At 41.5% G+C, this 26,065-nt stretch overlaps 1 protein-coding gene across 3 annotated transcripts in view; it reads left to right on the plus strand.

The window, feature by feature from the left end:
- Nucleotides 1–26,065, plus strand: part of LOC122564061 (double C2-like domain-containing protein beta) — a 284,761-nt gene that overhangs the window by 185,375 nt on the left and 73,321 nt on the right. For all 3 annotated transcript variants that reach the window (XM_043718544.2, XM_087977394.1, XM_043718545.2), the window contains one exon: nt 16,233–16,359. In XM_043718544.2, coding sequence (XP_043574479.1) covers nt 16,233–16,359 — 127 coding nt within the window. The remainder of the gene's footprint in view (nt 1–16,232; nt 16,360–26,065) is intronic.

Below are 26,065 nucleotides of genomic sequence, written 5' to 3' on the forward strand. Positions count from 1 at the left end.
CTCCCCGTGTCTGCATGGGTTTCCTCCGGGTACTCCGGTTTCCTCCCACAATCCAAAGATGTACAGGTCAGGTGGATTGGCCATGCTAAATTGCCCGTAATGTTAAGTGCATTAATCAGAGGGAAATGGGTGTGGGTGGGTTACTTTTCGGAGGGTTATGGACTTGTTTGGCCGAAAGGCCTGTTTCTGCACTGTAGGAAATTTATAGGAAATCTAATCAGTCAGAGAACACTTCAGGAGTCAAGGACATTCAGCCTCCGATCTTTTGGGTAAGCATCCTCCAAGGTGACCTTCGAGGTACACAACAACGCAGAATCGCCGAGCAGAAACTGTTAGCGAAGTTCCATAACAATGAGGACAGCCTCAACTGTGATCTTGGGTTCATGTCGGATTACATGTAACCCCACCATACTGTTCTGTGTAAAATCTTCCTTACTGTTTTTTTTTGACACCATCACATTGATAACTTGTTATGATCTTGCTGCCTTAATTAGTTCGTATAGTTTTGGATTGCTTGTTACTTTGGTTCGACTCCCATTATGCAATTCTTATACCTATCATGTTATTCCAGCCATTTGGGTTATCTACAGCACCATCTTATATTTGACTTTTTTGTAATTATCTCTCTGCCTTAATTAATCGGATCATAGGTCATCCCTTCACTTGCCATTCAGCTGTTGACACTTTACTCACACCGTTTGACACTTTGATCACCTGTAGAAACTTGTTCTTCAGCCCGTCGATACTCCACTCACACCATTTATATTATCGTTTGACACTCTTCATTACCTAGGATTATCTCTTTGCATATAAGTTCTCTGCCTGTGCGCTACCCACCACCTGATGAAGGAAACATCGCTCCGAAAGCTTGTAAATTTAAATAAACCTGTTGGATTAGAAACTAGTGTCATGTGATTTCTGACTTTGTCGACCGCTGTCCAACAACAGCACCTCCACATCATTCATTTTCTCCAACAATATAAACCTCTGCTCTCGCCCGACTCAAACTTCTGAAGGGCAACCTCTCTTCAGTTTGGTGTTTTAAAAGTTTTGTCTTAATTGTGACTTTTAAAACATCTTAAGCAAATCAATAAACAGTGATGGATGACGTCAGCATTTCTGTAACATTTCAAATCGTAAGGGAATGGTTTACAACAAATTGTAAAAATGGGATTATGCGAAAATACTATTTTTAGGTGCCATCCATTGCTAATACTTGGATAAGATCTTAAAGTTTAAAGCATTTCGGAACCATTTCCTTTTGCAGTTCAGTGACTATTTTTTATGTAGCATCTCAGTCAATTCTTCCCACAGTGAGAATGATGAACTACTCATTCAACTGAAGCAATCAGCTTCAGTGCTTCTCGGAAACTTTAGAGCAATTTGGATAACCTGTCAGTTTCGTCTACACGCTGAGGGCTTTGAATTGTGCACCCTAGTGGAAAAAAAGACTGAAACTTAATCACACCTCTGGCATATTCTGACATGAAGGTCTGCAAGATCTTAAATCTATAACATTGATGTGCAATGAGTTTCAATCACAATAGTAGCAAGCCAGTCATGGGTGTGATATTCTGTGATTAAATAGAAAAGATTGGTCATGTTCAAGACTATCCAAGGATAATATCCACTAAGTGTTACTAAACAACTTAAGTTGGTATATTTTGTTGTTGAATAATTTTAAAATCTCATTAAATTAAAACTAGTCTTCAGTTGTATTTGTATTTCAAGTGTGAAATATGCAAGAAGCAAATAATGATGTATTATAAGCTAAAACAAGGGAGAACACACATCTCCAAAGGTTTGATGGAATCAGATAAAGAAGTTGCTATGAGTCATTTCTGAACACATCTTCAAGAATCTGACACCTGAGTTTAAAAAAGAACCTTGCTGCATGTATATCCGATGAAACGGATGTGAGCCTGAATGTAATGCTGTGTGTGGTGGCTGGTGACATCACTCAATAGCTTTCTTCCATTCCTAATGGTAAATTAGTTAGTGAGTGAATAATTGGCACAAAGAAGTGAGGATTAGTAGTAACTGGTGTGTGGCCAGATTTTATTTGTGGCTGAGTGCAACGCTTTGCTGCCTGAGAGCGTGGTGGAAGCAGATTTCATAGGAGGTTTCCAAAGAGAGTTGGAGATATATTTGAAAGAGAGGAATTTAGAGGGCTACAGAGATAGTGCTGGAGAATGGGACTAGCTGAGTAGCTCTTTTGGGACCGAGAACAGACACGAGGGACTGAATGGCCTCCTCCTGTACTGTTCCTGATTGTAAGTGCTGTTAAAAGCATACAATTGGTGATAACATTAGTGAGGGCCATGATGATTATTGTTCAGCAGATGAACTGCAGAGGGACACTACACAGAATTTTAAAAGTATCACATAAAGGTATAGGATTCCCTCAATGACTTTGTTTCATCTTTTCTAGAGGGAGATACACGTGCATTCAAATTGGTGCAAAATAAAAGTAAACAATTAAATCACTTAGAAACATCTGCACAAACTTTAAAAGCACAATATTTTTTGACATTTGTGTAGTTATAAATATGTCAATACATGCTATGCCCAAAAGGCAGCAAGACATGACACCAACCTGATTGAATCAGGTCTCCAAACTCTCCATGAACTCATCAAGAACAAGACTCCTGCTGTGGAGAGCACAAGGTTAACCAGAATTATTACATATGTCACCTAGAGAGAAAGGACATGACCAGAATGGTCTATTCTGAACAAGAGTCACTGGACCTGAAACATTAACTCTGCTTTCTCTCCACAAATGCTGCCAGACCTGCTGAGTTTCTCCAGCAATTTCTGTTTTTGTTTCTGATTTCCAGCATTCGTAAGTCTTTGGTTTTTCTTTGTTCCATGTTTAGGATGTTACTCAAATTAATAACTACTTCTGTATACCATTTAAAGTCACGGATTTCAATCATGTTATTTCATATTTACTTAAACTTTGACTTTCAATGGTCTCTGCGTCTACATAACCAGCTGAGCTACACTACTCTGCTAAAATTTGTTTTACTGATAAGATTTTAATATTTTAATCTTCCTTCTAAATCTATTATTTCAGTTTTTGCGTATTGAACTGCATCCCTCACTTCTCCTGCTGTTATTAACTCCCAGTAGGTTTCATCAAATTTTAATATTCTTCCTCTAATTTCTAATTTCAGATCACGCGCGTGTATGTAGCAGCTTGTAGGGGAAGGTGATGGCCTAATGGTATTATCACTGACTACTAATCCAGAAACGCAGCTGATGTTCTGAAGACATGTCTTTGAATCCCACCACTGCAAGTGTTGGAATATGAATTCAACAAAAAAAATCTGAAAGTGAGAAGCTACTGATAACCGTGAAACCATTGTCAAAAGAACCCGTCTGGTTCAATAATGTCCTTCAGGGAGGGAATACTCCATCCTCACCTGGTCTGGCCTACATGGGTCTCCAGACCCCACATCAATGTGGTTGATTCTTAACTGCCCTGTGGGCAATAAATGCTCAGCTATGTCCTCGTGTCATGAATGAATAAAGAAAATTATCAATGAGCTCCCTATATTCTTGTGTAGAACATCACCCATGCATCCTTATAGCTTGGTTAACGTGGAGTTAAACGAATTGTACTTTTACTGCAGATATAGCTACTGTGTATGTTTGAAGGAGAGTGGTGTCATGGTAACAGCAGATCACACAGAACTGGAACCTGCATTTATGGTGAAGCCCCATCAGAGTTTTTAAAATCTAAAGATCTTCCACTACAAAAAATAATGCAGTGTGCTGAACATTGCAAGCAAAGCAAGGTTTTGTTCAAGGTGCCTGAGATTGTTCTTGGACTCAGACCTTTGACACTGACTCAGTCCAGTTTGTTGATCATAAAGATATGAATGAGCCAGCAAGACAGCAGTCATAATGGGAAGATGTGCACATATCACCATTGGTTCTTGTCTGTATTGTAGTTGAAAGAACTGACTTCAGTCTTTGTCCTGCTCATCCACAAATACAGAATGCCATGCATGCCATAGAACAGGCCATGTTCAGATGGGTTTGCAGAAGCAGAAATTATGGATTTCTACCTATAGTTCAAGAGTCTAAAGATAAGCAATTTCATTCTCCTGTGGTACATAAAGTTGATAACCATTTGGATAAAGGTGAACTGGATACACTCTTCTTAGGTGAAGTGTTGGACCCATATTTTGGTACATAGACATTAAAGTATAATAGTATCAAAAGTGTGGTGTTGGAAAAGCACAGCAGGTGAGGCAGCATCCGAGGAGCAGGAAAATCGATGTTTTGGGCAAAAGCCCTTCATCAGGGATGCTTCCTGACCTGAACCACACTCTTGGCTCTAATCTCCAGCATCTGCAGTACTCACTTTCGCCTATTAAAATAAAATAGCAGAGAAGCTAGATTTAAATTGGATACCGGAAAGAAGGTATCTATTCTTTCAGATGCTTTACCATGGTTGAGGCCAGGAATCCTCAGACTGTCTTCCAGAAGCTTCAAGAATCAGAGTTAAAGATTGTACATATTCAAAAATTTATTATAATAGAAAAGAGATTATGAAAATCTTTCACATAATTCTTAACCATTGTGATTCTATCTGATTAGATTATTTACAGTGTGGAAACAGGCCCTTCGGCCCAACAAGTCCACACCGACTCACCAAAGCGCAACCCACCCAGACCCATTCCCCTACATTTACCCTTGCACCTAACATTACAGGCAATTTAGTGTGGCCAATTCACCTGACCTGCACATTTTTGGACTGTGGGAGGAAACCGGAGCACCCGGAGGAAACCCACGCAGACACAGGGAGAATGTGCAAACTCCACGCAGTCAGTCGTCTGAGGCGGGAATTGAACTGTGAGGCAACAGTGCTAACCACTCTGCCACCGTACCGCCCACTATCTGAAGCAGAGCCGTTTGTCTAACTGTAGACATTCTTTGGTTGGGAGATACCTGAAGACAGTTAAGTTGAAAAATTACAGAGGCTGGTACAGACACTGTATTTCACTTGAAACAGAAAGTGAAACCAGCAGGAAAAGCATTTACCAACGCAGATAGTGGCCCACCAACAGAAGGCATTCTGAGCACTGGTTTGCACTTTCAGAAATTAGTTACAGAGAAGGAAACCAGCACACAAGTCATTCATTGCCTTGAATCTGAAAATTTGGACATTTCTGTGCCTTTGGATGCAGGGCATATAGTTTCTGAAAGCCCAGTTATTTCTTTTGAAGAAAATCAGTCCTTTCTTAAGAAGAGGGGTGGTACAGTGGCTCAGTGGTTAGCACTGCTGCCTCACAGCGCCAGGGACCAGGGTACGATTCATGCCTCAGGCGACTATGTGCGTGGAGTTTGCACATTCTCCTCGTGTCTGCGTGGATTTCCTTTGGGTGCTCTGGTTTCCTCCATGGTCCAAAGATGCACTGGTCAGGTGAATTGGCCATGCTAAATTGTCCATTGTGTTAGGTGCATTAGTCAGGGATAAATGTAGGGAAATGGGTGTTGATCTGCATGGATGGAAGCTGCAGGCTGTGAGGAATAAGCTATCAGCAAGGTCTGGTTTGCAGCAGCCTATCTGCTATTATCATGGACAGTCAATGCCATTCCACGAATGTGCGAGTAATGGAAACAGACTCCCAGGAAATGGCAAGGGAGCATATGTCCCTCAAGCATAAGAATTTGTGGGGTGGGGGGGGGAGGGGTGTGGTGGTGGTGAGATTTTTAGTCAAATATGAGTAGAAATGGTGCTGTAAAAGAACTAAGTTTAATGTGAAGTAAAAGGAATTATGCCTTTACCCTGGATATAGGGACTGAGTATATGTAAAAGGCAGCTGTCACATTTTAATAACACTGAACTGTAGCCTGGGTCTTTAAGGCTCCAGGTAAGATACTATTCTCTGTATAAAATTATGTGCAAAATTACATGTTGCTGTTCTGTCTCAAAATTTTAGCTTTCACATTGCTACATTATGTAGAAGGGGTGTCAAAAAGATTTTTTTTTCTCAAGGTCTCTTCTTGAGGGCTACATTTTGATTTTTGAGGTTTGCTTTTTTCATTCTCATTACCTTTATCTATTAGGCAATGCCTGTTGTGTAAAAATAATACCTTTTGTACTTGTGTTGACATATCAGAAAATTGGACTTACACACAAGTGGAATTGGAATAATTAACTGTCAACTCTCCATTAAATTTAAAGTCACAGCACACAAGGAAAGCATTAATTTCCTGGACACCATAGTTTTGGTTGATTAAAGCAAACGAGCACAAATAAACAAGTTTTCTTTCCTCAAAATATCTGATACACACTGTTATACATAAGAAAGCCATCACTTTGAACACCCCGTCCAAAGACTGGGGAGATCCCAACTAATAATTTCATCACACATGCCAAAAGCTGAGACACTAACCAATTAGTTGTCATCCCATCTCAGATCTCATTCTCAGCTTTAAAGTTATCATTGAAAATTGACTGTATTCAATCCAGTATAATCACTTACGCAGGTTTAAACTTGAGATTCCACATTCATTTATCATGAATTTGTTTTCGCAGTGATCTGTTTGTCTTGGATCCCAGTTCGCAGAGTATTTCCTTGCTAACCGTTTTTAAAGCTCTTCTCTCTCCTTTACAGTTTCTCCTCCTCCCATTTGTGAAACCCCCCTCTCCCCAAATGCTCCTCTTGCAGCCCCCTTTAACCTATGACAGCTCTTGCAGCCTCATTCTTCCTCTGGCAGCTTTTACCTTCTTCTACACCCCAAACCCATTGTAACGCCCTGCCCCTCCGTGTCCTTACCTGATTTCTGAATGGATGTTTCCACTTTTAGGAGAGATGAAATCTCGGGGCTCGACTTAAAAATACGGTGTTTCACATTTAAGGAGATGCCTTTTTTTAAAGAGAAAGTCTTGAATCTGAAATTCTCTTCACTGCAGAGTGAGGGAGGTGGGCATTTGAATGTTTGAATTGAATTGAATTGAATTTATTGTCACGTGTACCGAGGCACAGTGAAAAGCTTTGTCTTGTGAGCAATACAGGCAGATCACATAGTTAAGTAGCATAGATAAGTAAATAATAGGGAAACAGCGGCAAAAAAAAACACAAGTCCAGACGGATGTTAAGAGTTTGTGAGTCCATTCAGTATTCTAACAACAGTAGGGTAGAAACTGTTTTGAAACTGGCTGATGCGTGTATTCAAGCTTCTGTACCTTCTCCCCAATGGTAGAGATTGTAGAAAAACATTGCCAGTATGGGATGGATCTTTGAGAACGCTAATGGCCTTGACAGCGGACCTGGTAGATGGACTCTATAGATGGGAGGTTGGCCTTTGTGATTGTCTGGGCCGAGTTCACCACTCTCTGTAACCATCTCCGACCTTGAATGGTACAGTTGCCATACCAGCGATACATCCAGACAGAATGCTCTCGATGGTGCACCTATAAAGGTTGGTCAAATTTCCTCAGCTGCCTGAGGAAGAAGAGATGCTGTTGGGCCTTTGTAACCAGTGTGTCCACATGAAGAGTCCAAGAAAGCTTGTTGTGGATGACCACTCCCAGGAGCTTGACACTCTCCACTTATTCAACGTCTGTGCTGTTAATGTGTAGCGGGACATAGTAACATCCCGCCGAAAGTTAATAATGAGTTCCTTTGTTTTGCCGGCATTGAGAGCTAGGTTGTTCTCAGTGCACCATTTTTCCAGGTCTTCCAACTGCCATCTGTAGTCTGTTTCGTTGCTATCTGAGATTCATCCGACTATGGTGGTATCATAGTCTGGTATTTGGCGACACAGACATGGGTATACAGTGAGTACAATAGGGGGCAGAGTATGCACCCCTGAGGTGTTCCAGTGTTGAATGTTAGTGAGGATGAAATATTGTCCCCAGTCTTCACTGATTGTGGCCTGTGGGTCAGGAAACTGAGGATCCAGTTGCAGAGAGTGGGGATTCATCCGAGATCACTAAGTTTAGTAATCAGTCTCGAGGGGCTAATAGTATTGAAGGCTGAACCGTAGTCAATGAGTAGGATTCTTACGTAGTTGTTCTTGGTATCAAGATGTTCTAGGGAGGAGTGAAAGGCAAGTGATATAGCAATTTAAGGCTGCAGTAAATTCTTGACTAAAAAGGGTATCTAAATGGTATCTAAAGGCTGGTGGGGAGCAGTTAGGTGGAATATTGAGTACTGTGATCAGATCAGCTGTGATCCTATTGAATGGCAGAGCAGGCTTGAAGGACTGAATGGCCCCTTCCTGTTTCTGATTGGTATCTGCATATGTAAGGATGTTTAACACAGTTGGTCCTTGGAGAAGGTTTGCAGTCTTATGTAATTGTTGAGAGACTTAACTAATACGGTTGTGATTGTACATACCAGTGCCAACCTGGCTTTCTATTACCTGAAATTAAAACTATGGTGCTAAAGAAATTGAGCTAACTACTTCGGTCTTTACTTCAAATAATGTAAAGCCACATTGATAATTTGAAGGGATAAAAGATGTAGTTTTATATGCATCTCAGTCAGTATCTGACATCTGCAAATTCAATATCTGTTACCTGAACTGAAACCAATGCAGGTCTTTTTAATACTTTTATTATCAGATTCAGCTGACATATCTGGTACTTGCTGCTTTTTATCGAACATATGGCAGTCCATTTTCTGTCAATCACTTTTCAAATATTTGAGCCTTTCTTTGCTGTTGCATTTGATCATTTCTAGTGTTTGCTGTGACTCTGTTCTTCATTATACAGGAATATATTTTCCGTTCTTCTGAGAAAAAATTCAGTTGCATATTTACTTATGCTGGACTGAAGTGTCATGTAAACATGTAGACAATTTTAATAATTAGAACTGGGAGAAAAATAAGTTATTCAAATGTTTGAGCAGGCAAATGTAGAATTAGCAGAGGGGTTTTTGACAAAGTTAGAAGAAGCTAATAATCAGGCCACACAGTCAATACTTTTAATAGCATCATCCTTTCCCTTATTCAATTTTCAATCCATCAGATCCTTCCTTTAAACAATTAATTGCAGCGAATGTGACAAAGATGAAGTGATGTAGCTTGACTGTGGCCTTGTATTCAATATTATTGATGTACAGAACACTTCTCCTTGAAAAATAGCTGTACTAAAGTGTATATTGTTTGGTTGTAAATTGATTTCTTCAGAGCCTTAGCGTAGTTGTTGATCATTGTCAAGTTCCACAGGGCTGGAAGATATTCTTTCTCATGAACATGCTAACATTATTGAAGTTCTGTTTAAAAACAATTCTAAACGTTTTCAAACATGTTTTCCTGATGAGGATTTGCACCCACCTTTCCCCTTGTTCTCTTTATGAATTGTTCATTCTACCTTTACCTTTGTCAACAACTAATGATAATGACATGGGGCCAGTGATTGTGCTGCCCATCGTCCTCCTCCTCCTCTTCCTCAACCTCTGTGATGTTTGACACAGTCAGCAACTGCATCCTTCTCTTTGTTCTGTTGTGTTCCTGTGTGAATTCTGGTTCTATTTCTGCTTGTCATAATAAAGCTAGTGCACCTTAGTACTGCTGCCTCACAGCGCCAGGGACCCGGGTTCAATTCCCGCCTCAGGCGACTGTATGTGTGGAGTTTGCACATTCTCCTCGTGTCTGCGTGGGTTTCCTCCCACAGTCCAAAGATGTGCAGGTCAGGTGAATTGGCCATGGGGTGAATTAATCAGGGGTAAATGTAATGTAGGGGAATGGGTCTGGGTGAGTTACTCTTTGGAGGGTCAGTGTGGATTTGTTGGGCCGAAGGACCTGTTTCCATACTGTAGGGAATCTAATCTAATCTCCTTGTTGGTTTTCTAACCTGCCCTAAAAGCTAGGTGCTCTTCAAGACTTTATCTTTGGTCCTATTCTTTTCCTCATCTGCATGTTTCCCTTTGGTGATGCCATACAGTCACATTTTTCAGGTACGCGGTGACAGCATTCCATTTTAATACCAATACCCTTGATTGCTCATTAAGTTATTTGAGCTCAATAGCAGCAAGAACAAAGCGATACAAACACCTCCTGCTTCAATCTCTGCACTACATTCTTAATTGCCCCCCTTGCTAACTGCTCCCTTAGACCAATGCTGATCTGTGAACCAATTCCTCTTTGAGCTAACTTTGAAGACCTCTGCATCTATCACATCTCAAATATTATTGAAACTTTTATCCATGTCTTTATTACATCCAAACATCCCTTTATTACCACAGTGCTGAGTTCTCACTTTCGTGAATTGTTATTCATCAAAACTTCAAGGACCAAAGTCTTATTTCTCTACTCTTACTCCTATTACTCTGTGCTAGCCAACTTTCATTGGTTGCTTTATCTACACATGAATGAGTTTAAAAATCATTGTAAATATTTATAACTCTATTTCTGGCCTTACATTTCACAAGTTTTGCAATATTATTCAGTTCCAGTGACTTGACTGCAGCCTGCATTTATTTGATATTTCAGTTCCTTGCATTGTATTTCCTCCTGCCTTATGCTTGGCTGCAGCGACTAGCCATTCAGCTGCTGTGCTCTGAAGCATTCATGCTCAACCTTGATATCTCTTCAGCTTCCTTCAAAAACATGAGCTAAATCTACTTTTTTGACTGAGGACACAAACATGCATACTCCTTCCTGCATTTCTCAGTTCCGGTTATTTTTGCCTTTGTATAGTCCCTGAGGTGGTTAGTTAAATTATTAATTAATTGTATTATTGTTGCTCACCTTCAAATGTCATAGGACAAGTAAAATTATGGTCATCTAAAAATCAAGATAACGGCAGTGGAGTAGGCAGCGTACGAGCTCCTGTGCCTGGGCTTGTCCTCTTTGTCTGCATTTTTTCTTTCTTTCTCTTTTCCCTTCTACCCTTTCTTTTCTCTCAAATCTACCTGACAAAGAGAGCTCTTCAGCAGGAGACAGCTTCAGAGGGGCAGCGTGGCTACAGAGTCGGTCAGTCGGCCTGTGAATCCTGGAAGAGGACTCTTGCTTCCAAATAGATTGGGCCCCTGGTAACGACATGGTATGGGCTGGAAAGCCCGGAGGGTGGCACCCTCTGGGGCATGGCCTAGGAGAGGAGAAGGAAACGTTGGACTCTCTTTAAGTTATCTTTTAATTTTTTTCTAAGTCAATGTGAATGGCAACTATTTGCGGGCAATGATACACACTTCTCACTGTATGTTACATTGAATACATGTGACAATAAAGGATATTCGTTAAGGATATTCTAGTGAAATTGCGATGAGTTGAAACGTTGTATTTGAAATGTTACATTAAGAAGAGTTTTGAGATGGCTGAGGAAGCTCCTATATACTGTAACCTGATTTGCCTACAACCCACACTCTCTCAAACAAAAAGGCCAAATGCAAACACACTGAAGGAATAAATACATGAAAATTATTTTTATTTTTAATGTATACATTGGGCTGACCTTACATAGAGAAAAGTTCTGGGAGTTATCTCCAGAAAAGTTCAGTAATCTTTTTCTCTTAGTCCATTGTCTTGCATCATGTGCAATAATTTCTGCCATACTGTCAATGCAGTCAAAAATGTTTTTGATGTTTTCATGGTGCCGTGTGAGATTATGAAGCTTTTCTTTGGCCTTTGTAGCCTCAGCTTGGGAAACAGGTGGGAGAGCAGGGAGGCATTCATAAAACTCCTCAAGGTCATCTGGAACCTCAGCTCAATAGTAAGGGTCATTTTACGTGCATTTTGTCAACAGGAATTTGCTGTAACACAATTGACAAATTGGGGAAGCTGTTGCTAAGGCTCAAACTTTTAAAACATGTATTGGCTGGAACATGATTACAGCGCCAAAACTTTAAGTGCTGTTTCTAAAGCGTGATTTTTCTATAATGCGGGGATTGCACAAGAATGCAACCATCACACTACAGAAGAACTGACTGCATAATGGATTGTTCAAACAGGTGGGGTTTTTTTTAGCCTTGTACTGTGTGGGATTTTTTGGCACCCTCAAAGCAATGTGGCCTCTTGGACTTGCCCACATAGGAAGTGATAGTTTTCTGTTGCTATGGTTCAGACCATATCTTTCCTAGCTTCACTTGCCACCATTACATGTTTCCTCTTCCAATCAAAGATGGTAAGTTCAGTTCAATTGCTTCTGCATTAAAAATGTTCTTGGGCACAATCTCGCTCAGGATGTGGATGAGATAATTTTGCAGCCATTATCTGTAACTGTTGTCATCACTGCTTACCATACAGAGATTACACCATTCCTTATCTTCAATTGACCCACCCATCCGTCACTGCAGGTGAACTCCTAGTAGTCCAACCTATTTGCAGCATGACTCCTCTTTTCCTGCAGGATTGGGCTGGAGCTGGGATCATTCTCTGCTTGAGAAGCCTTGAACCACATTAACAGAGCTGCTTCGACATAGGGAAAAGTGGCCATTCTCATCCTCTTTCTTGCTGGAGAAAATGTCTGCTTGTCAAACTGTTCCTAGATGCTTGTCTTATGTTTTAGAATAGATGACAAACTCTGTAGTGGATTCTTACTCTTTTTGCTTCACGTTGTAGTTTTCCACTTGCTGTGTCAACTTGATTTCCTGTCTGATCCACTACATTTCTAACTTTCTCACAGGCTTAGCTATGTTTGGAGGGTTTGAACAGGATGATCTTGATGTTTTCATGTTCTAGTATGGCTTAACGCTGCTCCAATTAGTTGAGAGTGGTCAAGCTTGCATGAATTTGGTTAATCTGGAGTTACCAGTCTGGATCTTTAGCTTAGTGCATGCATTGTTCTATTGGATTGGTTATTCTGCAGAGAGATGGCTAACATCCCTGACACAACTGGCAATCCATGTTTGACTCATCACACTTTCGCTGTAATTCTAATAAACTGTTACAATTCAAATATTTACTCTCACTATTGCAGAAAAGACATTTATCTCTTGTTTTCAACTCAAGAAGTCTTGTCCAGTCTGCTGGTTTAGTATGGGAATTGACTCAGTGTTGACTATGATCACATGCTGTTAATTATTTCTCAAATCCCTTTCAAGATCCTGTTCAATTCTGGGGATTTTCTTTATGAAGAGAACTTGACATTTGACAAAACAAAAGGAAGTTCTACACCTGTATTGAATTGCAACAATTGTGGCAATAATCAATGGTATTGATCTGAAATCTTATAGAAGTTTATAAAACTATGAGGGGCATGGATAGGATAAATAGACAAGATTGTTTCCCTGGGGTGGGGGAGTCCAGAACTCAAGGGCATAGCTTGAGGGTGAGAGGGGAAAGATTTAAAAGTGTCCTAAGGGGCAACATTTCATGCAAAAGATGGTACGTGTATGGAATGAGCTGCCAAAGAAAGTGGTGGAGGCTGGAAAAATTATAGCATTTAAAAGGCATCCAGATAGGTAGATGAATAGGAAGGGTTTAGAGAAATGGGCCAAGTACTGACAAATGGGACTAGATTAGATTGGGATATGTGGTCAGTATGGACAAGTTGGACTGAAGGCTCTGTTTCTGTGCTGTGCATCTCTATGACTCTTTGTAACTGTTCACATGACACTGGCATCAGTAAGAGAAGACACCAGTTAGAATGAGCATGTGAAGAGAGTGGTCTTAGAGACTACACTAGAGAGCTATATCTGAGAACCTCTGTACAGATGTGAATAAGGAGTGGTCCAATACATGAAGAGGTGAAGAGCCTTGCTTAGAGTTGAGGAGTAAGCAGCCTCAGTGACAGTGTATGTACAGGTACCCATACCCTGAGATAATCCTGACCAATTTCTCTAGGAGCAGTATTGGCTTGCAGCATAAAATGCAGCATGGTGTCAGCTCAGGGGAAAAGCTCCATAGTCACATTCTGAGGTTAAAACAGTCCAAGGAACATATTGAAAAAGGAAGTTTCCAAATGCAAGGCAGGACTTCGGAAGACTTCAAGAAGAGCGCTAGTAAAGAAGGTTCTAAAGGTTGAGAAGACATCAGAAGACTTTCATTACAGGGCTACAGAGCAGGAGGCCTCCAAAGAGTAGGAAATAGAACCTTTGAAGACTTCAAAGCCAAGTCATAAACCAGCAATATTCTCAATTAGAAAGTTTCGACAGGAAGAAAGGCTATTTGGAGTTCACACCCAAGACAGCCATGCTGCCTGTTCGATGGGGATAGCAGCTTCAATAGAGATTTTGCCATTTCAGCAATTTTTTGATAATTAGAAAATCCAGAACAAGCCAAAATGGGAGCTACACATTTGTATATGCTGCAGGTCTAACAGCTGCTGATGTTGTGCTAAGATAAAGGATGAAAGAAAGTACTATGTACTACTATGCATTGATTAAAGTATTTGACGTGTATTTTAACCCAGGTGTAATTTACTGATTGGATCTCACTCATCCTATCAGTTAGCTCAACATCTGATGAATCGTTAGAAACATTTATTAACCAATTAGTATAATTTAGGGAGATGTTGAGAGTGTAGAAATTTAAAGTATCAATTAATAAGATATTGGGCGCTGAAGTGAGGGAAGGGTTATCAGACTTTCTTCAATAAAAGGAGGATTTAATGTTGGAACAATTTACTCTGCAACATAAACCAGGGACCCAAATAGGGTAGAACATTAGGGATTGTCCCAGTACAGAACAGATTGCTAAACTCAAAAATGGCCTCATGAATCTACATAAAGACTGGGAATTGACATCCTCAAGGATACAAGGATGTACGAGGTATGGCTCCATCGAGAGTCCTCAATGCCATAAAATTCCAGCAAGGGAGCTATAGGTTAAAAGTATGGCCAGTAGGGACACTAGGGACATACTGCAATAGTTAATAACATTTTTAACATCTTAAAGAGATTCAAAAGTTGATTCAAAGTCAACTCAAGGTCTTACTGATGCCTATATGCCTCTAGAATCCTCCATGGCCTCTCATTGCGGATGCTAATTCATGCACTTTCACCCAGTAAGTACTTATAAGCAATGAATTATATAATAACGATATAAAGTGGAAAACTGAAGGAAAGAAAACAATCTTATTCACAAATCCTTTTTAAAATAAAACTACAATCCGATACATGTGACAAAGTGACAGACCACGAATACGTTAGTACCAGAGGCTTCAAAAGCTTCACACCTTGTCTATCTTGTCCAAATAAACATTGAGACATTGAGAAAAGGGATCACAGAAAGAACAACTTAACCACTAAAGATGTCAGTCAATCTTTTCTGTGAGCCTAGATTAATGAAAGCTTTAATTTAACAGGGAATTTTATTTTGACAACTAAAGTAAACCATTAACTGTTTGGGCACTGATCCAAAAGGCAAGCCTAAAGTGTCAGAAATATTTTCTGACCCAAGCTTCCCACCTCGGAAGCCAAAATACATCCCATAGTATCCTGATATCAAATTCCGTGTTGACCTTGCACTTTATGTCTCTCACGTATTAAACCCAAAAACGTATTGCCATTTATGCAACTAACAATTGAATTTGAGCCTTCAACAAGTAATATATTTGCACTTTTAGATCACTTTTCATTTTCACTCTTCAGCCTCTTCCTATTAATTATGTATCCTCAGGCCTAGTACTTCCTCCCTTGTTATAAAATGTAGCTCATGTTAATGAACATTAGGTTGTGTCTGCCATCTATCTTCCTAAATCTAATAAATAGCTGCTTTTCTGCAGTCTTGTACAATCCTCCTTTCTGCTTTCCATGCATTTCTACTTCTATAAATTAAGATTAGCAAGATTGCGTTATTGTTCCTTACATGAAAAGCCCAGCATAAACTGTATAAATATTTCTTTATTAGCTTCAAAAGATCATGTAAACTGCACCGTTGGAATTTATTGTTGTTTTTGTTTTGCTTAAAGGAATTAATTGTTTCATTAATGGCACACTCTTTCAGTTAGGCGAAAGTGAGGACTGCAGATGCTGGAGATCAGAGTCAAGATTAGAGTGGTACTGGAAAAGCACAGCAGGTCAGGCAGCATCCGAGGAGCAGGAAAATTGATGTTTCAGGCAGGGGCCCTTCATCCGAGAAACTGAATGCCTGATGGAGGACTCCTGCCCGAAACATCGATTTTCCTGCTCCTCGGATGCTGCCTGACCTGCTGTGATTTTCCAGCACCCCTCTAACCCTTGACACTCTTTCAGTTGTTTGTTGCCTGTAATCATGTTTTAAATTTTCAATGTATGGATCACACAGTCTTTTTTACCAGTGCATGTATATTCATGTCACTGCTGCCAAAATATTTGCTGGTAATGTCTGCCATTTTATTGTTGCAGAATTTCGGTATGCGATGAAGATAAATTCCGTCATAATGAGTTCATTGGTGAAACAAGAATTCCACTGAAAAGATTAAAGCCAAATCAAACAAAGACCTTCAACATTTGCCTGGAGAAACAGCTTCCAGTAAGTGTTAATCCTGTTTACATTGATTTTTCACTTGACAACCAAAAGTGTTAGATCTTCATGGTCATTAACCAGCTAGACATTCATTTTCCCTTCAGGTTCTTAATCCTCTCAAAATACAGCAGTACAGGATTCAATTCCCTGGGAGGTGCAATGTATGATCTGTACTGTTGGGAATTATGCATGCAATATCATCAAAAGGTATTGTTTAAAAAATGACATTGCTGGCATTTTTCAACTTGCAATCATCAAGTCCAATGCAAGAACTGCTCTACTGTACTTCTTCAGAAGGCTAAGAAAATTCAACATGTCCTCAAGGACTCTTAACAATCTTTATAGGTGCATTGTAGAAAGCATTCTGTATGGATACATCACAACATGGTATAGCAACTGCTCTTCCCAAGACCCCATCAAACTACAGATTGTCATGAAGATAGCCCAGTCCATCACACATGCCAGCCTTCCATCCATTAACTCCATCTATACTTCCCGCTGCCTTGGGAAAGCAACCAACATAATCAAAGACCCCTCCCACCCCAGTTATACTCTTTTCCACCCTCTTCCACTGGTCACAAGATATAAAGGTTTGTATGCACGTACGAATAGATTCAAGACAACTTCTTCCTTGCTGTTATTAGACTCCTGAATGGACTCCTCAAATTTTAAATTTAATGTTGATCTTGTACTCTGTGCACCCACTCAGCAGCCTTTGTATTCTTTGATTTGTTCTATTATCCTATACATTTAGTATGGTATGATTTGCCTGTAATGCACACAAAACAAACCTTTTCACTGTACCTAGGTACATGTGACAATAATAAAACAAATTAAATCAAGAATCCCCAATTTCAAGCGATTACAGCAATTTATATGACAGGGTGTGTTTGGTGAGGAAATACATGGAGAAAGCAATGGAATTATAGAATCCCTGGATTTTGAATATTTCAATAATTGTGCAACAGGTATCCTATTTTCTCTGCAGCATTTTCTCATTAAGATTATAATGGAGAAATGCTGATCCTTTCCTTAGCGGTTGTGCAGGATGTTTGTTTTGTATTCGTACTCATCTCAATATCATACTGCAATGCCAAAAAATAAAGGTTAATTCTGTTGATATAATTTTTCTCAGTAAGCTTAGTCATAGCACACAAAGCAATTTAAATGTGAGAATGAAATAAATGGATTTTGTAATGAGGAGATGAAGATGAGGACTTTGGTTTCGCAATATTTAATTGAAGGAAGCAAAGTCTCATGCGGGATTGGTTGGTGGACCAATAATTTAACAATGGGTCCAGAAGGCTGGTGGGGAATTAAAATTAGATAACAGCAGCTGACCCTATGTAAGTTATTTCCATTGCAATGTGCAGATAAGTAGGAGGAGGAGAAAGGGATCAACAATAGATTTTAGGAGAATCCAAAGTTCACAAGATAGAATGGGTTTAGATACATGAGAGTGAAGCCAAGACAGAATGGATCAATAGAACTACACAATGGAGGAGGGTCCTCCATTTAGGGAGAGTGAGGTGGTAATTAGGTGAAAAAATGATGAGAGATTGAGAAGAATGAGAGGCAACAGGGAATGTGATTTGTGAGTCGTGTGGAGTTTGTTGCTCTTGCAGAGTAACAATCAATTTGTCCAGATTCAGACATGACATTCTGGAGAAGTTTGGTCCAAATGTGGGATGTACCAGCAAGTTTAAGGACTTTGGAGAGGAAAGAGAGGGTTGAAACCAGCTCTTCGTTTGCGATGATGAGGCGTTGAAGGATAGGGCTTTGACAAGAGAGGCTGATGATGTCAGTTTTCAAAGTAAAAGGGAGAATATGAGATCAAAGGATGCCATTTAGATTAGATTACATTACATTACAGTGTGGAAACAGGCCCTTCAGCCCAACAAGTCCACACCGACCCGCCGAAGCGCAACCCACCCATACCCCTACATTTACCCCTTACCTAACACTACGGGCCAATTTAGCATGGCCAATTCACCTAACCTGTGGGAGGAAACCGGAGCACCCGGAGGAAACCCACGCAGACACGGGGAGAACGTGCAAACTCCACACAGTCGCCTGAGGTGGGAATTGAACCCGGGTCTCTGGCACTGTGAGGCAGCAGTGCTAACCACTGTGCCACCGTATTCTGTAAAACAAAGGCCAAGAAGAAGGTTTAATAGTCCTTTGCTTAGTAGGTTTGGGGTCAAAGGAACCTGGTAGATCCAGTCAAACCTGGAGAGCGCATGGATGGAAATCAAAAAGAAACTCAGAAAATTCTCAGGTTTCAAGTAACAGATAAGGGTAAAGCATTTTGATAGCAGAGGAAAAAAGCTGAGGTTATCTCCACCGAAGATAAGAGAAGAGTGATACTTTATAGTTCTTGTTGTGATCCAGCCAGAATTGATATTCCAGATACACTCAAGTCTACATCACTTATAGCGTCAAAGAGTCATAGACATGTACAGCATGGAAACAGACCCTTTGGTCCAACCCATCCATGCCGACCAGATATCCCAACCCAATCTAGTCCCACCTGCCAGCACCCGGCCCTTATCCCTCCAAACCCTTCACATTCATATACCCATCCAAATGCCTCTTAAATGTTGCAATTGTACCAGCCTCCACCACTTGCTCTGGCAGCTCATTCCATACACGTACCACCCTCTGTGTGAAGAAGTTGCCCTGTAGGTCTCTTTTATATCTTTCCCCTCTCACTCTAAACCTATGCCCTCTAGTTCTGGATTCCCTGACCCCAGGGAAAAGACTTTGCCTATTTACCCTATCCATGCCCCTCATAATTTTGTAAACCTCTGTAAGGTCGCCCCTCAGCCTCCGACGCTCCAGGGAAAACAGTCCCAACCTGTTCAGCCTATCCCTATAGCTCAAATCCTCCAATCCTGGCAACATTCTTGTTAATCTTTTCTGAACCCTTTCAAGTTTTACAACATCTTTCTGATAGGAAGGAAACCAGAATTGCACGCAATATTCCAACAGTGGCCTAACCAATGTCCTGTACAGCCGCACGGCTGGCACAGTGGGCGGCACGGTGGCACAGTGGTTAGCACTGCTGCCTCACAGTGCCAGAGATCCGGGTTCAATTCCCGCCTCCGGCGACTGACTGTGTGGAGTTTGCACGTTCTCCCCGTGTCTGCGTGGGTTTCCTCCGGGTGCTCCGGTTTCCTCCCACAGTCCAAAGATGTGCAGGTCAGGTGAATTTGCCATGCTAAATTGCCCGTAGTGTTAGGTAAGGGGTAAATGTAGGGGTATGGGTGGGTTGCGCTTCGGCGGGTCGGTGTGGACTTGTTGGGCCGAAGGGCCTGTTTCCACACTGTAAGTAATCTAATCTAATCTAATCTAATGACCTCCCAACTCCTGTACTCAATACTCTGACCAATAAAAGAAAGTATACTAGACATCTTTTTCATTATCCTAGTTTCCTGCGACTCCACTTTCAAGGAGCTATGAACCTGCACTCCAAGGTCTCTTTGTTCAGCAACACTTCCTAGGACCTTACCATTAAGTGTATAAATCCTGCTAAGATTTGCTTTCCCAAAATGCAGCACCTCGCATTTATCTGAAATAAACTCCATCTGCAACCTCTCAGCCCATTGGCCCATCTAGTCAAGATCCTGTTGTAATCTGAGGTAATCCTCTTCACTGTCCACTACACTTCCTATTTGGGTGTCATCTGCAAACTTACTAACTGTACCTCTTATGCTCGCATCCAAATCATTTATGTAAATGACAAAAAGTAGAGGACCCAGCACAGGGTCTTGAGGGAGTGAGATGGGAACTATATTGGGAGGAATAGATAGGAAAGTAGAGGATAAAGTCTCTGTTTTAAAGATGTAAAGCACAGCAACCTTAAATTGCAGCTAAAAATCTCTTGAAAACATCATAATGTCCCTCATCCATTAATAAGCTTTGGCATGAATCAAGGAGATATTCCGCAACTAAGAAGACTCTGTTGAAATGACAGTGTGCAAATATGGAGCTGGGACAATGAAATAAGGTTTTGCACAGCTGCGTCAATTCTTCTGTGTTCTGCTTGCACCAGGATTGGTTTCATCTCAATGCTATTTGTTCTGAAAAGTCCCATTTGGCTGAGGAACTGAGAAGCAGATGTTCCTTTTCCCAGACGTTTGCTGAGCATCTCATCATGTTATTGGAGCATTTAGCTGTCTCAACCAACATCAAATTCTGTGCTAGCAACTCTTTGTAAAGATGATGCTTTAAAGAGTAAAGGAGGAAAATAATGCTAAACACAAAGAGGGTAGCTTAGAGCAATACAGCAGCACATGAACATCATAAACAGATATATTTGACTGCAAGATTTTGTTGGGATGAGAGGGTTCAATGAATTATTAATATTGTCATTAATTGCCCAAGAGAACAACCATAATTTACGCTTTTAAACACGTGAAATATGAGAAAGTGAGAACCGCAGATGCTGGAGATCAGAGTCGAAGAGTGTGGTGTTGGAAAAGCACAAAAGGTCAGGCAGCATCCGAGGAGCAGGAGAGTCGATGTTTCGAGCATAAACCCTTCAGGTGTAAAATAGGAAAGTATTACAAGGGGCATCACAGAATATAACCAAACAACATTTTAACATTATAACCAAACAACATTTTAGCATCTCATGATGTAGGACTCTTAGGATAGCTAACCTTGAACAAAGATGTTATTTTAATTACTGAGAGAGAGGGACAAACATCTGCTGGGAATGGATTTTGTAATGAGGACAGCTGAAGACATGAAGAAGTGATTGAAGGACAGATCCAGTGGAGGTGGCAACGAAGTGGGATATTGTTGGGAGGGTGTTGCCCCTGGAGTCATTAACCTTGATTCCAGGCTCCACGAAGTCTCATGGCTTCAGGTTAAACATGGGCAAGAAAACCCCAGCTGATTACCATGTACTGTCCTCCCTTGGCTGATGGATCAGCATTCCTCCATGTTGAACAACACTTGAAGGAAGCATTGAGGATGGCAAGGTCACAACATGTATTCAGAGTGGGGGATTTCACTGCTGAAGAGTGACTCAGCAGCAGTGCTCCTGATTGAGCTGCTCAGGTCCTAAAGGACATAGCTGCTAGACTGGGTCTGTGGCAGGTGGTCAGGGGAACCAATAAGAGGGAAAAACCTACTTGACCTCATCCTTACCAATCTGCCAACTGCAGATGCAGCTGTCCATAAAAGAGTGACCACCGCACAGTCCTTGTGGAGATGAAGTTCTGTCTTCAGATTGCGAACATCCTTCATTGTGTTATGTGGCACTATCACTGTGCTAAATGAGACAGACTTTGAATAGATCTAGCAATGCAAGACTGGGCATCCATGAGGTGCAATGGGCCATCAACAGCAGCAGAACTGTACTCCAGCACAATTTGTAACCCTCATGGTATGGTATCCCTCACTCAGCCATTGCCATCAAGCCAGGGGATCAACCCTAGCTCAATGAAAACTGCAGGAGGGCATGCCAGGAGCAGCACCAGGCCCATACCTGAAGATGAGGTGCCAACGTGATGAAGCCACCAAACAGGACTACTTGTACGCCAAACAGCATAAGTAGCAAGTGATGGTCAGAGCTAAGCGATCCCACAACTAACAGATCAGATTGAAGCGCTGCAGTCCTGCCACATCCAGTTGTGAATGATAGTGGGGAATTAAACAACTCACTGGAGGAGGAGGAGGCTCCACAAATATCCCCATCCTCAATGATGGAAGAGCCCAGCACATCAGTGCAAAAGATAAGCCTGAAGCTTTTGCAGCTGTCTTCAGCCAAAAGTGCCAGATGAATGATCCATCTTGGCCTCTTGCAGTGGTTCCCAACATCACAGGTACCAGTTTTCAACCAATTTGATTCACTCCACATTATATTAAGAAACGGTTAGAGACGCTGGTCACTGCAAAGACTACAGGTCCTGACAACATCCTGGAATTAATACTGAAGACTTGTGCTCCAGAATTTGCTACTCCCCTAGCCAAGCTCTTCCAGTACAGTTACAAACCTGGCATCTACCCAACAAGTAGAAAACTGCCCAGCTAAGTCCTGAACATAAACAATGGGACAAATCCAACCCAGCCAAATACTGCCCAATCAGTCCACTCTTGATCAGCAGTAAAGTGATGGAGCTGTCATCATATTGGCTTCAAACAGCACCTGCTTAACAATGACCTGCTTAATTATGCCTAGTTTGGATTCTGCTAGAGCCACTCAGCTCCTGACTTCATTACAGCCTTGGTCCAAGCATGGACAAAAGAGCTGAATTCCAGAGGTGAGGTGAGAGTGACAGCCTTGACATCAAAGAGCCGTATCAAAGCTGGAGTCAATGGAAATCAGGCCCAAATTCTCTGGTGGTTGGAATCACACCTGACACGCAGGAAGCTGGTTGTTGGAGTTCAGTCATCTGAGCTCCAGGACATCTCCTCAAGGTAATGTCCTCAGCCCAACCATCTTCAGCTGCTTCATCAATTACCTTCCCTCCTTCATAAGGTCAGAAGTGGGGATGTTCGCTGATGATTGCACAATGTTCAGCACCATTTACAACTCCTCAGATACTGAAGCAGCCCATGTTCAATTGCACAAGATCTGGACAATATCCAGATTTGGGCTGACATGTGGCAAGTAAGATTGGCACCACACAAATGCTAGGCTTGGACCATCATCAATCAGCGACAATCTAACCATTGCCCCTTGATATTCAATGGCATTACCATCACTGAATCCTCACGATCAACATCCTGGGGATAATCATTGACCAGAAACTCAACTGGACTCATCACATAAACAGAGTAGTTACAAGAGCAAGTCAGACGATAGGAATACTGCAGTAAATAACTCACCACCTAACTCCCCAAAGCTGGTCCATCATCTGTGAGGCACAAATCAGGAGTCAACCCATAGCAGGTGGACTGCAGCAGTTCAAGAAAGCAGCTTACCACACCTCCTTAAGAGCAACTAGGGGCAGGTAGTAAATAGACAATAGGTGCAGGAGTAAGCCATTCAGCCCTTGGAGCCTGCACCGCCATTCAATATGATCATGGCTGATCATTCCTAATCAGTATCCTCTTCCTGCCTTATCTCCATAACCCTTGATTCCACTATCTTTGAGAGCTCTATCCAACTCTTTCTTAAATGAATCCAGAGAGTGGGCCTCCACTGCCCTCTGGGGCAGAGCATTCCACACAGCCACCACTCTCTTGGTGAAGAGGTTTCTCCTCATCTCTGTCCTAAATGGTCTACCCCGTATTTTTAAGCTGTGTCCTCTGGTTCGGCACTCACCCATCAGCGGAAACATGTTTCCTGCTGCCAGAGTGTCCAATCCTTTCATAATCTTATATGTCTCAATCAGATCCCCTCTCAGTCTTCTAAACTCAAGGGTATACAAGCCCAGTCGCTTCAGTCTTTCAGTGTAAGGTAATCCCGCCATTCCAGGAATTGACCTTGTGAACCTACGCTGCACTCCCTCAATAGCCAGAATGTCTTTCCTCAAATTTGGAGACCAGAACTGCACACAGTACTCCAGGTGTGGTCTCACCAGGACCCTGTACAGCTGCAGAAGCACCTCTTTGCTTCTGTACTCAATTCCTCTTGTTATGAAGGCCAGCATGCTATTAGCCTTCTTCACTACCTGCTGTACCTGCATGCTTACCTTCATTGACTGGTGTACAAGAACACCCAGATCTCTCTGTACTGCCCCTTTACCTAAATTGATTCCATTGAGGTAGTAATCTGCCTTCCTGTTCTTGCCACCAAAGTGGATAACCATACATTTATCCACATTAAACTGCATCTGCCATGCATCTGCCCACTCACCTAACTTGTCCAGGTCACCCTGTAATCTCCTAACATCCTCATCACATTTCACCCTGCCACCCAGCTTTGTGTCATCAGCAAATTTGCTAATGTTATTGCTGATACCATCTTCTATATCATTAACATACATTGTAAAAAGCTGCGGTCCCAGCACAGATCCCTGCGGTACCCCACTGGTCACTGCCTGCCATTCCGAAATGGAGCCGTTTATCACTACCCTTTGTTTCCTATCAGCCAACCAATTTTCAATCTAATCTAGTACTTTGCCCCCAATACCATGCGCCCTAATTTTACTCACTAACCTCCTGTGTGGGACTTTATCAAAAGCTTTCTGAAAGTCCAGGTACACTACATCTACTGGATCTCCCTTGTCTATCTTCAGAGTTACATCCTCAAAAAATTCAAGAAGATTAGTCAAATATGATTTCCCCTTCATAAATCCATGCTGACTCTGTCCTATCCTGTTACTACTATCCAGATGTGCCGTAATTTCATCCTTTATAATAGACTCCAGCATCTTTCCCACCACTGAGGTCAGACTAACTGGTCTATAATTTTCTGCTTTCTCTCTCCCACCTTTCTTAAAAAGTGGTATAACATTAGCCAGCCTCCAATCCTCAGGAACCGACCCCGAATCTATCGAACTCTGGAAAATAATCACCAACGCATCCACGATTTCCCAAGCCACCTCCTTCAGTACCCTCGGATGTAGACCATCAGGCCCCGGAGACTTATCAACCTTTAGACCTAACAGTCTCTCCAACACCAAATCCTGGCAAATATAAATTCCCTTAAGTTCAGGTCCTTTAGCCACTGTTACCTCAGGGAGATTGCTTGTGTCTTCCCCAGTGAACACAGATCTGAAGTACCCATTTAATTCTTCTGCCATTTCTTTGTTCCCCGTAATATATTCCCCTGTTTCTGTCTTCAAGGGCCCAAGTTTAGTCCTAACCATTTTTTTGCCTTGCACATACTTAAAAAAGCTTTTACTATCCTCCTTTATATTATTGGCCAGTTTACCTTCGTACCTCATATTTCCTCTGCGTATTTCCTTCTTAGTAATCCTCTGTTGCTCTTTAAAAGCTTCCCAGTCCTCCGTTTTCCCACTTATCTTTGCTATGTTATACTTTTTCTCTTTTAACTTTATATGTTTCTTAACTTCCCTTGTCAGCCACAGCCGCCTATGCCTCCTCCTGGGATCTTTCTTCCTTTTAGGAATGAACTGATCCTGCAACTTCTGCATTATACACAGAAATATCCACCATTGTTCCTCCACTGTCATCCCTGCTAAGGTATTGCACCATTGAACTTTGGCTAGCTCCTCCCTCATAGCTCCATAGTTCCCTTTATTCAACAGAAATACTGTCACTTCCGACTGTACCCCCTCCCTCTCAAATTGCAGATTGAAGCTTAATGTATTATGGTCACTACTTCCCAATGGCTCCTTCACTTCGAGGTCTAGACCAATTCTAGTTCATTACACAATACCAGATCCAGAATTGCCTTCTCCCTGGTCGGCTCCAGCACCAGCTGCTCTAAGATTCCATCTCTGATGCACTCCACAAAGTCTCTTTCTTGAGGTCCAATACCATCCTGATTCTCTCAGTCTACCTGCATGTTGAAATCCCCCAAAACAACTGTAGTAACATCTTTGCGACAGGCCAATTTCAGCTCCTGATTCAACTTACATCCGACATCCAGACTACTGTTTGGGGGCCTGTAGATGACTCCCAAGAGGGTCTTTTTACCCTTAGTATTTCGCAGCTCTATCCACACTGACTATACATCCTCTGACTCTAGATTGCCCCGCGCAATGCTGGCCATAAAAATATAGGTGAGCAAGCATAAATGTAACAGACGAATGGGACTTTACATGAGCTATTTTGATCAGCTACAAGA

The sequence above is a fragment of the Chiloscyllium plagiosum genome, unplaced genomic scaffold (genome assembly GCF_037043375.1).
Source record: "Chiloscyllium plagiosum isolate Xiang-an unplaced genomic scaffold, Cpla_swu_hap1 HiC_scaffold_31, whole genome shotgun sequence".
NCBI lineage: Eukaryota > Metazoa > Chordata > Chondrichthyes > Orectolobiformes > Hemiscylliidae > Chiloscyllium > Chiloscyllium plagiosum.